The 15,556-nt window shown below is 39.7% G+C and overlaps 3 protein-coding genes across 4 annotated transcripts; 2 read left to right on the top strand and 1 right to left on the bottom strand.

The window, feature by feature from the left end:
• Positions 1–24: 24 nt before the first annotated feature.
• On the bottom strand, positions 25–3,212 carry isoc2 (isochorismatase domain containing 2). The gene is made up of 7 exons (XM_003450676.5): positions 3,070–3,212; positions 2,771–2,882; positions 2,263–2,387; positions 1,961–2,173; positions 1,325–1,395; positions 1,081–1,198; positions 25–161 (listed from the first exon to the last, which is right to left on the bottom strand). Coding segments are annotated over exons 2-7 (594 nt in total). The 5' UTR covers positions 2,772–2,882; positions 3,070–3,212; the 3' UTR covers positions 25–95.
• Positions 3,212–7,872, top strand: atg12 (ATG12 autophagy related 12 homolog (S. cerevisiae)). Its single transcript, XM_025911479.1, has 4 exons — positions 3,212–3,358; positions 5,460–5,596; positions 5,704–5,766; positions 7,668–7,872. Exons 1-4 carry the CDS (start codon positions 3,265–3,267, stop codon positions 7,725–7,727), a joined length of 354 nt encoding a protein of 117 aa, XP_025767264.1. The 5' UTR covers positions 3,212–3,264; the 3' UTR covers positions 7,728–7,872.
• A 124-nt stretch (positions 7,873–7,996) lies between these two features.
• On the top strand, positions 7,997–14,807 carry si:ch211-149k23.9 (germ cell-specific gene 1-like protein). Of its 2 annotated transcripts, none has more exons than XM_005455393.4 (7): positions 7,997–8,233; positions 9,866–10,560; positions 13,340–13,522; positions 13,655–13,702; positions 13,810–13,962; positions 14,109–14,220; positions 14,321–14,807. In XM_005455393.4, the coding sequence occupies exons 2-7, from the start codon at positions 10,365–10,367 to the stop codon at positions 14,691–14,693; spliced, it is 1,065 nt and encodes a 354-aa protein (XP_005455450.1). In that variant the 5' UTR covers positions 7,997–8,233; positions 9,866–10,364; the 3' UTR covers positions 14,694–14,807. The 2 variants fall into 2 exon arrangements, with proteins under 2 accessions (XP_005455450.1, XP_005455449.1); XM_005455392.4 differs by having other exon boundaries at positions 7,997–8,488.
• Positions 14,808–15,556: the final 749 nt, after the last annotated feature.

Raw genomic sequence — 15,556 nt, 5'->3', positions numbered from 1 at the left:
ATACACAAACACACACAGAGCAGATTTAAAGTAACAGCATGGCTTTATTGGTACAGCTCTTTACAGTGGGACACATTGACAGGACATGGGTCTCTTTACAGAGCGCTGAAGAAAGCGAGGAGGCCGGTGTCAGGAGACGGATGCGCCAAAAGCTTCTGGATCTGTCAACACAGTTTACAACATGGGTTAGTGATGTAATGATATAAATTTTGGCATGTTCACACACGCAAAAACAGGTGTCATAAGTGGTCTGATTGCTGCACCATTTACAACAAAGGGTCAGTAGGGATAAGTCGCAAATTATTACTACTCACAACAGCTTACTGTGTGTGTGTGTGTGTGTGAGAGAGAGAGAGGGAGGGAGAGTGTGCATGGGCCGTTTGTGTTGCACCTGGTTTTTGTTTGTGTTTTTGTCTGTTTTTGTGTGACTTTAATGTTTAGCTCTGTTTGAATTTACCCTTTTTGTATTCAGCCCCTGAATGTCAAAACATCATCTCATGCATGTCTGAGCATAGAAATCATCAAACATTTAAACTGGCATGCTGTATCATTGCAAGGAAAACAATAAAGTCATTTTGAATTTGATGACAGCAAACCATCTCCACAAAGTTGGGATGGGGGAAAACAAAAGGGTTGGAATAGAAACAGCTGGAGGAACATTTTGCAACTAATTAGGTTTACTGGCAACAGATTGAGGTGTATTTCCTTTTTTATTTCTCACCAAAGAAAAAGATAAAAAAAAAACAAACACTGAAGGATATTGTGTTAATATTGTAGTTATTGTGTAATTACTTTAATAATAACAATATAAACATATTTTGCTCATTTTTTGTGGTTTATCTGGGTTTCCTTTAGGGGGGTTTACATGTACGAGTGATTTTGGTGTTATTTGTCTTTACATATTTCTTCTTTTTTGAGGGCAGTGTTGATAATATTAATGTCAGCTTGGCACTGATAGGCATTGTTCCTGCTCGAGCCTGTTCAGTGTCTATTTTAGAGTATTTAATATGTGACGACTGAATAAACTAAACTAAACGATACTGAGTCAGGAGGGCGACAGAAAGCATCTGTAGCAGGTACCTCCTTGAAGTTGGGGTGTTTGGCATCTTGAACCAGCTGCAGCAGAACGGCCTCTGTGGTGGTGAGGTACGCTCCGCTCTGCTTCAGTCGTGACAGAGCAAACAAACGATCCGTTTGGCTGAGGAGGGAAGTGAAAACGTTAGTAGTAAAGTGCACATGTAACTTCCCCAAGGCACACTCATTCCGTGTGTGTGTGTGATATCTCTTACTGCAATGAAAAAATACTGTTCAAATACACCGATACCTTCTGGATGACACGGCGTCAGCTACAATATGAACCTCTATCCCCTTCTCGAGCAGATCAAAAGCTGTGCACTGAGCAAAAGACAAGGAGGAAAGTTTTGTTGAACTAAAATTGCAAAGCTAGTTGAACAGTGTTACAAAATTACATATTTATGTTACTTAATGACAGTGTAATAAATTAATGACCATCTAACATCATTACTTACACCATCTGTTTTTGTGATTTTAAAATGCAACAGCCTACAGTATGAAGACACAACATAGGATAAATGCTTGCATCCAAGTGCACCTTACATTATTATATTTATGTCATTTCTGCGGGTCACAGATAAACTGCTTGTTGCTTCTTTCGTGGAACGACTGATAAGACACATACTGATCTGACATGCATTGTTTGTGCATGTTAGAGAAGCCAGTTGAAGACTACTGTCTCCATATAATTGTCTCCTGATAACTACAACTATGCTTCGCATATAAAATTTACATTTGAAAAATATGAAAGAGATGGTGCCTCATTGAATAATTGTATGCTTAGAATGACAGACACTGAACGTCACTCTATTCAAAATACCCAAGTCAATGGAATGATTTTGTATCGTTTTAACGGCGCAGATGCTGAATCACATTTGTGTCTTACAGCGATACAGGCGTGAGCCTCTATTCCACACAGTATGGCTTGTTTGGGGTTCCCCAGGGCCTCCAGCTCCTTCTGCACCTCCTCTATCATCATGGTGAATGAAGTTTTAGCATGGGCCTTTAGGTCCTCAGCTCCCAGCTCTGGTACTGTGGGCCCGAGACCTTTAGGATATTGCTCTGTCAAAATGGGGGGGATGCCCAGGATACGACTGGCCTGTCAGAGAAGAGGAGAAACCCGGCAAATCTGATTCAGACTGTCAAAATTATTCATCCTCGACAACTGTGCTGATGAGGAGAACCAACCTGGAGCAGCCTGGCTGCATTGCTGACAATGTTGGTGAACTGGAAGATGTTGGGTCTAAACTTCTCCTGCATGTCGCACAGGAAAAGCACTGCATCCTTGGTGGAGAGCCTGCCAATGTTTGCCACTACAAGAGCAAGGTCACAGAAAACAACGAAGGCATTCAGGTAGATTTAATGTCATCTTGTACTATCATCAGAGAAATTTGAAGTCAAATTTATAAAGGTGAAACTTTATAAGTTTTACAGCTTACAACTGTAGCAAGTTTGTGCTACAGCTGCTTGTTGCTGTCTTTAACCATTATTTGGACAATCCTAAACTCTAGCTAACCTGTGAGCAACAGTCTAAAATGGTGCATTTTCTTCCTTGTAGGACATTATTTCCTTCTCTGGCATTGCACTGTTTTGATAACAAAGGAACCATTGACAACTCAAAGACAGCTAGACTCAAAGGAATTTGCTAAGATCATGGCTCGTTTTAGCGAATTAAAGCATGAGAAATGTCACTTACTCTTGTTGCTTTAATAGTCCAAAGGTGAGGTAGAGAGTAGTGGGTAACAGGCTGAAGGGGACTGCAGAAACTTTAACTGTCAGGTTAAGTATTATTTCCCATATGACGTCGCCTGTGTAAACCAAACAAAATATTTACATGTTTTACTTGCAATAGAAAAAAGAACGACCGCATTCAATATTGCAGACAAAACGGCGTATGTGTAATCATATTAACTAATAATAAATAAACAACTAAATTTGTTATTAACGAGGTAATATATTCGCATTTATAGTCAGATGTAAAAAATAAAAACTAACCTTGCACGAAGCTAAGAAGACCACGGAGTTCAACTTCGGCTTCTTTTACAGGTGCTGCCTTCCTGTGTGCCAATATTGACCAATAGTATTGCGAGTTGTAGTGATCGACGCTTCTTTTACGCCAATAGCCGTCGCTGCAAAGCAAAGGTTGAGGTGGCTGGAAACCATAAAGTAACCCGGAGTGGTGAACCGAAGATGTCTGACACTGCAGAGTCCCCAACAGAAACGCAGAAAGAAGAAACACAGCCGCCGTCTGACGACTCGACGACAAATGACGAGAAGAAGAAAAGTAAGAGAGCGAAAAATAACTTCTCAGTTACGGGAAAACAATTGTGTTTCTGATGACTGTTGCTAATGCTATTGAAAACACATCCGGATGTGTGACGTACAAGATGATTGACAGTGAAAGTCGGCCACTAGGATGGAAGCATGTTCTCTCTTCAACCAATAAGCACGTCGTCTTCTAGCAAGTGGTACTGCCGGTTTGGGGAATAGCTGAAGCTAATGCTAATAAACATTACAGATATTTCGTATTCTCATGTTACATAGTTCACAGAAAGTCTCTGTTTTGCCATATTTGATTAAATATACTAACCAGTCGTCTCAATAGCAACATATCATGCGTGCAAATATAACAAGGATCTTAAGGAGCTACACTTGGCTCAAAACTCTTAAAATGTCACAAAATCTATGGATCGAGGCTCTGCTGAAAATCTGGGATATGTTAAGAAGAGAACAAACTAGAATACATAAAACTCGCACGGTGTGCCTACGACTGTGAGTTTAAACCTAATAAAACAGTTTATAGAATCAAGTCCTGGACTGCAAAAGGAATAACAGCCGCTACTACTGAAATTAAAAGGCTTTGAAAGATTGATATCACATTATAATATGACCTCTAAAAACATAACTTTTTCTGTTAGCTCCCGATGTGCGATTACTTTGAACATACCACTAAAAATAGAACATTCCATCTCAATTCATATTTTGTTTTACATTTGCTGCTCAACTGTCTCAATTCTGCCTAAAAATATTAAGCTCCAAAGTTTTCATATATATACAAATCATTGCTGTTAAAATATTAGCTTCATAAATCAAGTACTTGTAAAGATATATTTGTTTTAATAAATTGTCTTTCAATCCACTCCCAGGATACACACTGTGAAATCTTAGGCAATGTTTGAACATGGAAAAACTATAAAAGATAAGCCAGATGTTTTCACTGGCCTCTCTTACCATAAAAATGAGTCAAGATCTGTAATTTGGGACTGATCTAAAAAGGTCTGAATATTTCCTTTTTTACAAAAACAATTCAAGCAGTTCAACGTTCCATAGTAAGAACATACTAATGAAAGTAATAATAATAAGTAATAAAAGAGACATAGCAACTATTTTTGAATGATATATAGCTGCATTCCAAATAATGCAAAATAAAAAGAGTATAATAGTTTTTAACATGAACTTCTCTTAGTCACAAAAATAAAGAAAATGCTACTTTCCTTCAACTTTCCTGCTGGATTGACCCGAAATATGAGTAGATAGTCTAATGAACAAAATTTGGAGTTTGCAGATGTTATATTAATTATAACTAAGGAAATAATGCTGTTAAATATATGCATATTTTTCATTTTTGAGACCTACTGCACTGGAAACATTCAAGAGTAAAGAAAAGGGGATTAATAACTCACTTAACCTGCATAGTTTTGCAGGACTATGTTGCCCAGATACCACAACAGAAATTTAATGAAACCCCGTAAATTAAAATGAGGTAAAGAGACAGCTTAGTCTGTATGTAGCCAGACATCTAATTTCAATCTTGCAATACCCTGCCTAAAATTTAATGAAACAAATAAATGAGGTCGTAGTAACTTATAACTAGATTTTAGTAATTGAATTACCTCTGGGTGTTGAATGTTGTTTACATTATTAGTAGAGGTTATGTTTAAGCTTAGGCAATGTTTTTTTTCTGCCCTTCAGAAAAGCTGATGTCAAAGCACACGAAGACAAGAAGTTAAAGGGGGTTATTATGCACATTCCACATTAAACACATCACAAAAAACAACAACACCTAGAGCAATATGAAATTAAAATTTCCACAGGGGAGTGTTTGATATTTCACCAAAACACTATTGGGGGAAAATAATACAGTAACATTTTTGAACTCTGTGCAGCACTGGCTTAGTTGGATGTTTACTTTGGATGAGGGTTTGCCTTTACAGTAATTTTTTGTTTTTCCACTATGGTATGGTATAGTATAGTGTAGTGGCTATGCATCAGTGACTGCACCTCTCCAGAAATTCCACTGTAAATTCAAGTTGAGATTTGCCTGTGCCAGTCGGTGTTGCAACACTGCCGAATAACTTTCAGTTTTGTTTTCTTCATTTTTATAGTCGATGTGCTGTTGAAGGCAGTGGGAGACACTCCTATAATGAAAACAAAGAAGTGGGCAGTGGACAGGGGGAGAACAGTACAGTCTCTTTCACAATTCATATCTCGCTTCCTCAAGCTTGATGCCAATGAACAACTAGTAAGCATGAAATTTTTCTACCAGCTTGTTAATTTCTGAAGTCTTATAATAGACATGATTTAAAAAGCCATTGTGAAAACGAAATCTTTTTTTTTTTTTTTTCTCAGTTCATCTATGTTAACCAGTCTTTTGCCCCCTCACCGGATCAAGAAGTAGGGGTCCTCTTTGATGTGAGTATATGTACAGTTTTAAATGTGACAGCACGCACAGACATACAGTTTATCAACAACATTATGTTCCCTGTTGTTTCATTAATTTAACAGAGCACAGTCTGCAGTTATAGACCGAGATATGGCCAAAAATCTGTATGGAAAAAGGAGGGCATTTATTTCTGTGTCAGTGACCTTGACAGTTTTTGCTTGGTGTCACACATTTTGCTGAGATTAATTTATTAGATGGCTACAACAAAATCACCTTTGCTATACTGGAGTAGTAAGTTGGTCTTCACTGAAATATTACATCAGTAGCACTAGTGTTAGGTAAGTATTTAGCTGGGTCCAAACTTCTTTGGACACTTTTTTTGCCTCTGTACATCAGCTTAATTAATTTTTAACTCAAACAATCAAAATATGACTAAAGTGCAGACTTTCAGCTTTAACTCAAGAGTTTTTTTGTTTTTCTTTTGGTTGTTTTTTTTAATACAGAATCCATTTTCAATGGCGCAAAATTAATTGGACAAATGAACATCATTTTAAATATAAGTATTGTTTTTAATAAGTGAATGAAAATCCTTTGTAGTCAGAGACCTCACTAAATTCTGCGTTTCCTCTCTTAAGCGTTTCGACCTTTACTGCAGCCAGTTGCTGCTTCATTGTGGTTCTCGCCACAACTAATAACTGAAAATCTGCTATATCAGGTTGACATGAGGCAACTGACTTGGCTATTGAAGTATATCTAATTTCTTGGCCGTGAGAAATTCTTGAGTCGCTTTTGCAGTACGTTTTGGGTCATTATCCATTTGGACTGTGAAGTGCTGTCTGCACAGTTTTGAAACATTTAGCTGACTCTGAGCAGAGAGTATAACCCTGCACACTTCACAATTCGTCCTGCTCCTTCTACCAGCAGTGACATCATCTGTAAACACCAGTGACCAGCCTCCACTGGCATTTCCTCCACCAGATAATGCCATATGCTTCGTGAGCTGTTCTTTCCTTCTCCATACTTTCTCTTCCCATTGTTCTGATACAAATGAATCTAATCAGACCTTCTTGTTCTTGAGTGGTTTACATGTTATTGTAAAGCCTCTACATTTCTATTCATAAAACTGTCTCTTGCTTGTGGACCTGGACAATGCTACGGCTTTATCCACTTCAGTTGTTGTCTGTGTTTTTTCAGGCCCTTTGGTGTTGCCTGACCAGTGGATTCCTCCTTTTTAAAGAATGAGCCAGATTGTTAACTTAGCCACTTCTAAATTTTTTGCTGTCTCTCTGACGGCATTACTTTGTTTTTCCAGCCTAATGATGGTTTCCTTTACTTGCATGAACTACTGTTTGGACATCGTATTGAGAGTTCCAGTGAAAAGCTGCCAAATGCATGTTCAACACTTGGAAATAACTCCAGATCTTTTTTCTACTTAATGTTGAACCCCTTAAACTAAAGCTGGACATCTGCACTTCAATCACATCTTGTTTTCTTGATTTAAAATCCACTGTGGTGGAGTATAGATGCAAAATTAACAGAGGGGAGAAAACAGTCAATGTCCAAAAATGTATAAAACTTATAGACCTAACTGTATCTGCAAGTTCAGCCTGTGTGACTGGACAGGTCATGCAGAGCTTCTACCAGCAGAGGGTGCAATAAGAGACAAGTTTTCTGTGACATAATCTTAAATCCTTGACCACTGGTAAATGTCTTAACAAGTAACAGTAAAAACGTCCAAGTCTAGATCAGTGGTTAGCCGATCACCTCTCTGCTCTCACTGACAGATCAATATCTAGTTAAAAGGTCCTTTCTGATGTCATAACAGCAGTTAACACTGATTTTAGACTTTGTTGACAGCTCACTCCCGTGTGTGACAGTTTAACTCTAACGTTTGTATTCCTGTCTTTTTGTCTTCCTCTTTGTCTTTCAGTGTTTTGGAAGTGACGGCAAGCTGGTTCTACATTATTGTAAATCTCAAGCCTGGGGTTAGCTGCTTTCTACAAGTACATTTTCCCTCCTATCCCCATCCTTAACTTCACAAACACGACAACACAGTGTTGTTTTTCCCCTTTGCCGTTTACTGTCTTACAGGTTTTTTTGTAAATACACTGTAAATAAATTATTGTGACACATCATAAAGTCTTGACACTGTTTTTGTTTTTTGTACTGCTGCTTATCTGGGGAAATGTATATAAGGTACTATAATGTTAATAAAAAATTAAAATAGAGCTGTAATGCAGTGGAACTTAAACTGCTGATTAAAGTTTAGGGAGGGTTAGAGAAGGCCACCGCTGAAAAGGGACAGACACAGGAAGAGAGGGGGCACTATAGTAACAGATGGACTTAGAGGGATTACATGATTCAGGATGGGTTTGTGTCATAAATTCCCAAGAAAGACAGTAAAGGGAGTAGAGTGGCTTGGAGAGAGACATGCAGTCACTCCATCGGTTCGCATCTCCATCGCAGGAGGATTACACGGGGCTTGCAGCTGGAGAGGTAAGGGCCACTGATGCTCATACTGGAGGAGGAAAACTGACGCACAGAGAAAAGATGAAGAGAGTAGCAACAGAGAGGGTATTCAAGATGGAGCAGCTGAACTAAAGTTGTGAAGGAGCTTTTTGATTAAGGGCTTATGAAGAAGGCAGAGAAAAACCACACTAGAGTGGCAGTGAAAGGCAGTGAAATATGTTTTACCATGGTAGTTACTTCATGATGGACATGAAAGACTACAGAGGGCGAGAACAAAGTCTGGTAGGTATTTTAATTATTTAAAAATAATTTGTTCTGAAGTCATTTGTGGATTCTTCATCAGCATTTGCAAAAACATAATTTCTCTAATATTTAAACATACCAAAAAAACCTCGTTATTACACTGAGTGTTCAATTAAATTTGTCATTCATGAATGAAAACTGAACTTATTTTGGACCGACGTCTGCAAAAGTTGAGCAACCTGGGAAATGATGCATCAGCTAGTTACTGACGTGTAAAGCCTGAAAATATTTATTGTCTTAGCAACAGTCGACATGGTAAGGTTCATGCTAAGAGTAACCATTTCAAACATTATCTTATAAATATCAATACTTGGTCACTGGTTGCTGTTAAACCATCAGTAATATGCAGAGGTAGACTTTCACGCAGATTATCAAGGTGTTTTGTGGGGTAATTGTTTCAGTGCTGAATTAATTAAACTGACATCTCTGTGACGGTGTGACGCACTGAGCGGTAATCTAAATGAACAGTGCCTAAAACATGCACTTCTGAAAGGACAATGTACATCTGAGCGTAAATGCAATGCAAGTATTTAGGAAAGCCTTATCTCTGCTGAGCATTGGCTTTAACTGCCTCAGTAACGCTCCACTGGTCAGTAAGCGTATTATCATACTGATGGAGTTTTATTTTCAGCAGTGCAGATGACAGAAACCATGCTAAGGGATGAGTGATGTGCAAAATACACCTGATTTAATCTGTGTTGTGTTTCAGGGGCTTTGAGCTGACAGGGGGACATTGCATGAGAGAAAGATTGACAGCAGACATGGTCAAAGTGTACTTCACACTAAAACACACCTAACAAAAACAGATTAAAGCAGATTTCCAGGGATTACGTGTAAAAATTTCATTTAGATCTCTGGCTTATCTATAATTTCATCAAAAAAGTAATCTAGTGTTTTGCTCCCCTACATCGGGCCTTCCACTTAAGGCCCACAGTTCATAATGAGCGGCAGGCTCGGGGCTGAGTGTGTTAATCAGGAAGCACGGAGATGTTAGCCGGGGTCACAGGAAAGTACACATTACTCAGCCTTCCACAACCCGCCTTTAAACAGCTGGAGGACTTATGTGACTTCAGGCAGTGATTGACAGTGTAAAGCTAGATTTCATTATATGGGCACTTTCCATTTAGCCTCTGTTTTCTTTTTTATGCTCACTTGCTCACAATTTCATTTAACTTTTTTTTGTAAAGTATTAAGTTCAGGAATGTATTTGATGTCCTCTTTCGATATACAAGTTTTATCAAAAAATTCTGATATTTGTAAATGCTTTTTTGATACAGCTGAATTGCTCTAATACAGAAAAAAAAGGGGCTTTGAGTGTTGATTTCAGAGGATGCATGTCTGTATCTGTTCCCACAGGAATCAATAGCTCCTCATACTGAAGAAGTCAGGGCAACAAAGAGTAATATCCTGGAATCCCTTGGTTCTCTCCCACTGTGCCCAAATCATCCACCTAAATCTCCTCTTGTTCATTTTTTCATTCCTTCTGTCCCTCTTTCCCACGTGTATCAACATCAGAGCATCTTGTCGTGCTCCCTGCTCTCTCTCTTTCTTTATCTTCCTTTCTGTTAATCCCACTGACTTTACAGTATCGTTCCTCATCTGTTTTCTTATCTTCTTTCTTTACTGTTACATCACGTTTTTATTTGTTTTCTTTTTAAACCTGGCCGCCCATAACCTCTTAAAACCCCCACAAAGCATTTGTCCCACCCTCTCAGCTCCGTCTGTGGCTGTTTTCATACCTTCTGTCCTGCTATTCCCATGTGCCTTGTCCTGTTCTGCCCCCTGTTTATCTCACTTTGACCTTCCTCTCTCTCTTTCTGACCCCACCCGTACCTCCATCTTCTCCCGCGTGGCCATGCTGGAACGCATGTCCCGTCGCTCTCGCTCCCTGCTCTCCCTCACCTTGACCTCTTTGGCTCTGGCCCTCTCCATCCTGGCTCTCTGCACCTCATACTGGTGTGAGGGCACTCACAAGGTGGTCAAGCCCCTCTGCCTGTCGCCTGTCAAAATGAAGAACTGCGGTCAGAACAACAGTGAGCCTTACACCACAGGTAGGAAACTCAACATATCCAAAGGACTTCTGTATTTATTTACCATTAATGTATTGTACATATACTTACAGTGTCAACAAAAAGAATTTACCCCCTTCCTGATTTCTTAGTTGTTTGGATATTTGTTAAACTTAAATATCTCAGATCAGTAAAGCGTGAATATTATACAAAGACAACCAGAGTAAACACAAAATACAGTTTTCAGATGGTAATTTCACTCGTTAAAAGCTATCCAAACCCAGAATCAAGAGATCATTTAAATAGATCCTGTCAATAAAGTGAAGAAGGCTAAAAGACCTCAAAAGCCAACACATTGACATCTATCAGTCTGGAAAGGGTTACAAAGCAATTTCTAAGGCTTTGGAGTGCCAGTGAACCACAGTGAGATCATTATCCACAAATGGAGAACACTTGGAACAGTGGTGAAGCCTCCCTGGAGTGGCCAGCCTACTAAAATTACTCCAAGAGCACATCAGCGACTCATTGTAGTGGACTCCAGAACCCTAAAAGAACCCAGAACGACATCTAAAGAACTGCAGGCCTCACTTCTCTCAGTTAAGGTCAGTGTTAGTTCCAAGTTCCAAGGAGAAAACCTCCTGCTGACCAAAAAAACCCACAAAGGCTCATCTCTCATTCGCCAAAAAAGCTTTTGATGATCCCCAAGACCTTTGGGATAATATTTTGTGAACTAACGAGACAATGCTGGAACCTTTTTGAGGTTTGAATCCCGTTACATGGAGTAAAACGAACTCAGCATTTCATAAATAAAACATCACACCAACAGTCAGACACGGTGGTGGTAGCGTGATGGTCTGGGGTTGCTTTGCTGCTTCAGGACCTGGACAATTTGCTGTAATTGATGGGACAATAAATTCTGCTCTCTATTAGAAAATCCTAAAGGAGAATGTCCGGCCATCAGTTTGAAGCTTTGCTTATGCAGCTTTTTGGTAACCTTTAACCTTTTGATATGTAGCTGTTTATTTAGACTTCTAAGTTCTGTGAGTCATCACACTTTATAGTATAGTTTTGAAACAGCATTACTGGCGTAAACAGAAATTCAGTGTCAAAGTGCATCTTCCTTTGACCTTTAGACATTCCATGAAATGTGGAACTATGTGGAAATGCTTATGCTTCATAGTAGTGTTCAGGAGTATTTCAGCTTTGACTTGGCCTAAAAGAAAAAGCAAACAATCAAATCTGAGTTGACTTCTGTGCTGCACAGAAGTTGGGAAAATATACTGGTGTCTAATCCAGAGTCTGTTGCATCATGTTCACAGACATGTCACAATTCGCTTGTAACAGCAAAGATTCTTGGATTCATTCTTATGTAAACAGTTGTGATATTATCTTGGCATTTAGCCACTTGAAGAGTCTGGGATGATTTGAAAGTATTAACTGTAAGTAGCAAGTTACTACCAATCATAGCCACAGCCTTATGATACACCTTCAAAAGCAAACATGCTGTCTTTCATTGCGTTTTATTGCAGTAGGTTGTATAATCGCCAACGCAATACAATAAGATAGGATTTAATTAGGGATTTCTATCATTTATAGACAATAGATAAGATTTGATTTGATTAGACAGATTTGTCAAAATAATTTTTAACTTTTTCTGGAGCTTCTCTCCGGTTCTCAGTGTTCAGTGGAACGCTTCATGTAAAGCAGATGGAGGCGGCTTTGCTTGAAGCAAACTCCATCTGCTTCATCTGAAGTAAACTCCATCTGGGGGAAGTTTGCTGAAAAGAAATCTCTGCCGAAAAAAAAAATAAGCTCAGCAGGTGGACTCTTTGGCAGCACTGTTATGTGAAACCATGTTTTTAAAGTTTAAGATTGAACCTTCATGCCTAGATGCTTTTTGATGCTATGCTTCTGTCCTAAGTTAAACGGTATCTAGAGAATTCAAATCTGCTCCTCAGGCACACTGAGATTGTTTTCGGTGCTGGATCGGCTTACACAATAAAGTGGATGAGGCTTTCTGACACTGAACTGTTAGAAAGCAATTGTCCTTATTTTTAATCTCCTTTCCCCCCCCCAATACCTTTGTTCCACAGTGTACTCAGTTATGGCTTAGTATTAATCTGTGAGGTGTGAGGTTGCTTCTAAAGGTTTAGTCGAGGTTGACTCTCTCACTGCCCCATGGTCTATATTTTCTCAACAGATATGCTTAATCCACACACAGATTAACAGCTCTTATTGCATAAAACAATCATCTTTGACACTACATGTACTACATGTGAACTCACACAGAACTATTTCATTTTTACTATGTACAGTGCGTCGATTTAACTCTCCCTTATGCTGCTAAACCTGAGGACGTGTTTGGCACATCATAGTGAACATTGACAAGACTGCATGTACACAGAGGCTTGCTGATTTTGAGGCACCCGTATAATTAGCAGACTTGCAGGATTTTTGTGTTTACCCCTAACCATTCTCGTTTTAACGACACATACTTTTACATGTCTACCCTTCACAATTTGATAGCCGGTATACTACTGTCTAACTCCCTTCTCATTTTTATGTTCTCACTGCCTTTTCTTGCATTATGTGTTTGACATTCAGTGGATCAGCTGTTAATGCTCACGCCTCACCGACAACATTTCCTGAATTTGTTAAATGTTTGCATCATATGATAAGAAACTACACAAAGACAGAACGTTCACCTAGTGAAGGCTGGATTATACTCGTTAAACTCATTCTCATTCTTATGACCACATTAAGAATGAGCAGGTGCAGAACCGAACCTTAAATTTGCTTTTTTCCACTGTCACCCACTCAGAGAGTCCCACTCAGAACCCCTACAACCGCACGCTATCTCCAGCCAGGAGAGAAGAGCTGGCTAAGATCAGACAAAGGCAGCTGGCCAATGCTGTCCACTACATATGGGAGACGGGCGAAGACAAGTTTGCTTTTAGATACTTCCACACAGGCTTCTGGGAAAGCTGTGAAAAACACAGTGATGGTAAGAGGCACACTTGGGCAGTTCATTTTTTTGGGTTGCTGTTTGGTTTCAACTTGGATTGATAATCAAAGCTGATGTTTTTCAACTTCATCTGCAAAACTTAATCCTTAAATCATGACATTTTGTTGGCAGGGGAGAAGTGTCGCAGCTTTATAGACTTAACTCCAGGAGAAACTCAAGGTGAGCTTGAACTGCTTAACAGTCTCCTGCCTTAATATCGCCATATTGCCATTTGATTAAAAGTTAGCTTGTGACAGTGTGCTCACACTGTTGTTGACATGTTGCAGGTGTGCTCTGGCTGTCAGTTATTTCTGAGTTTACATACATCGGTCTGCTGGGAATGGGGTTCTTACTCATGTGGCTGGAAGTCTTGTGTTCCCATAAAGAGATGCACTCACTAAAAATCAATGCCTATGCAGCTATGTGCACTGTGCTATCAGGTCAGACTCAGTCTAATGCTCACTTTTACATTATTTTGTAACCCCCCCCCTGCATATTCAGATATAACATATCTATTTTTTTGCATGGTCCTCTGAACTTCTCGGTTTATGTTGGATTAATTTTGTCTGTTTCACCTCCTGTGTAGGTCTTCTTGGGATGGTGGCACATATGATGTACACCACAGTGTTTCAGATGACAGTAATTGTGGGCCCCAAAGACTGGAGGCCTCAATCCTGGGACTACGGCTGGTCATTTGCGTAGGTGCCAGATATGATTTAAGCTTTTGTCAGGACTTAATGTTTCACTACAAGCTTAATATTTCTCATCTCCTAACTATGTTAAATTCCCTGCTCCTAGTCTCGCCTGGGTGTCCTTCAGTTGCTGCATGGGAGCTGCTGTCGTCACGCTCAACTCCTACACAAAGACCATCATCGAGCTTCGCCGCAGACAGAGACTACGTTTAGAGGAAGCCAGAGCCACCACTCACGCCCCATCCTATGACGAGGTGGTCCCAGGGGGAGGGCTCTACTCTGTCAGCGGCCTATTGCAATGTCCAGATGGGATGATTGATGTGGCGTGGGCTCCAAATGGCAGCGTAGTCGGAGTGGGAAATGGGGATGTACCAACTTTGGTTTTAGTAGGAGGCTGCGGCCCTGAGGGGTGTGAGGACTGTGAGAGAGAGATGGATGAGATGGGGGAAGCCATGGACCGAGTTGATTCACCTTGTTAGGGCATCAGTAACACGTATCAACTGAAAGGGCTGAAAATCCGAAAAGGAAAGACACTTTAACCAAGGTGGAGAAGGTCAATGCAAGCAAACACATCCTTTCTTTCTCGTCGTCCACTTTGACTCTCTGTGAACATGGGATGTACTGATTGGGCTCAACGCCCAAAGAAATCCACACATATCAAAACGCTAAGCCTACAACGTATGTATCTGTGTATGTATCTTGTTCACATGCAAGCCTGCATTTTTCTGGGTATTTCTCAGTGCCTCATAGTAGGAAAGAAATGTATGTCTTTGTTTGCAAATGGAAAGAAATGCTTCCTCTATTCTATTGTTTATATATTAACTTGAAAACCATCATCTTAGCAATCAATTTGTTCCAGAGGATGATGCGTGTATTCCTGAAAGAACAGCACGTTCCATAGAGAAACATGTTGCTCATAGACATGTTTCCTTTTTTAAACTTCTTTGGTCAGAAACTTTTGAGAGACAAAATTTTTTAATGCAATTCATGTATACCAGAAGCTACTACAAGCACAGCCTCTCTGGAGATGCACAGACAAACCCATAGAGATGGAAAGATTACAGAGATTTTGAAAAGTCTGCTCTCTGATGTTGAACAGAAGATTATGTGTAAACCAGTAATCCCGAGTTGGATGGAAAGGAGGAGGAATAGAGGGAGGAGAGTGAAGCAAGAGAGGAGCAGCTTGTGGGGGGTCAGGATGAAAGTTGGAAAGAAATGCCTGCACACACTAATATCTGCAACACCGAAACACCAGTTTCAGGAAAACAACGCTCTAAAAAACTGCATTTAGTTCCTGTCATATACTATGTTTGAGATAAAATTGTATAAGTACCGAGTTTTG

The sequence above is a fragment of the Oreochromis niloticus genome, linkage group LG11, assembly GCF_001858045.2.
Source record: "Oreochromis niloticus isolate F11D_XX linkage group LG11, O_niloticus_UMD_NMBU, whole genome shotgun sequence".
Taxonomy (NCBI): domain Eukaryota; kingdom Metazoa; phylum Chordata; class Actinopteri; order Cichliformes; family Cichlidae; genus Oreochromis; species Oreochromis niloticus.
This window is presented reverse-complemented; position numbering and strand designations above follow the sequence as displayed.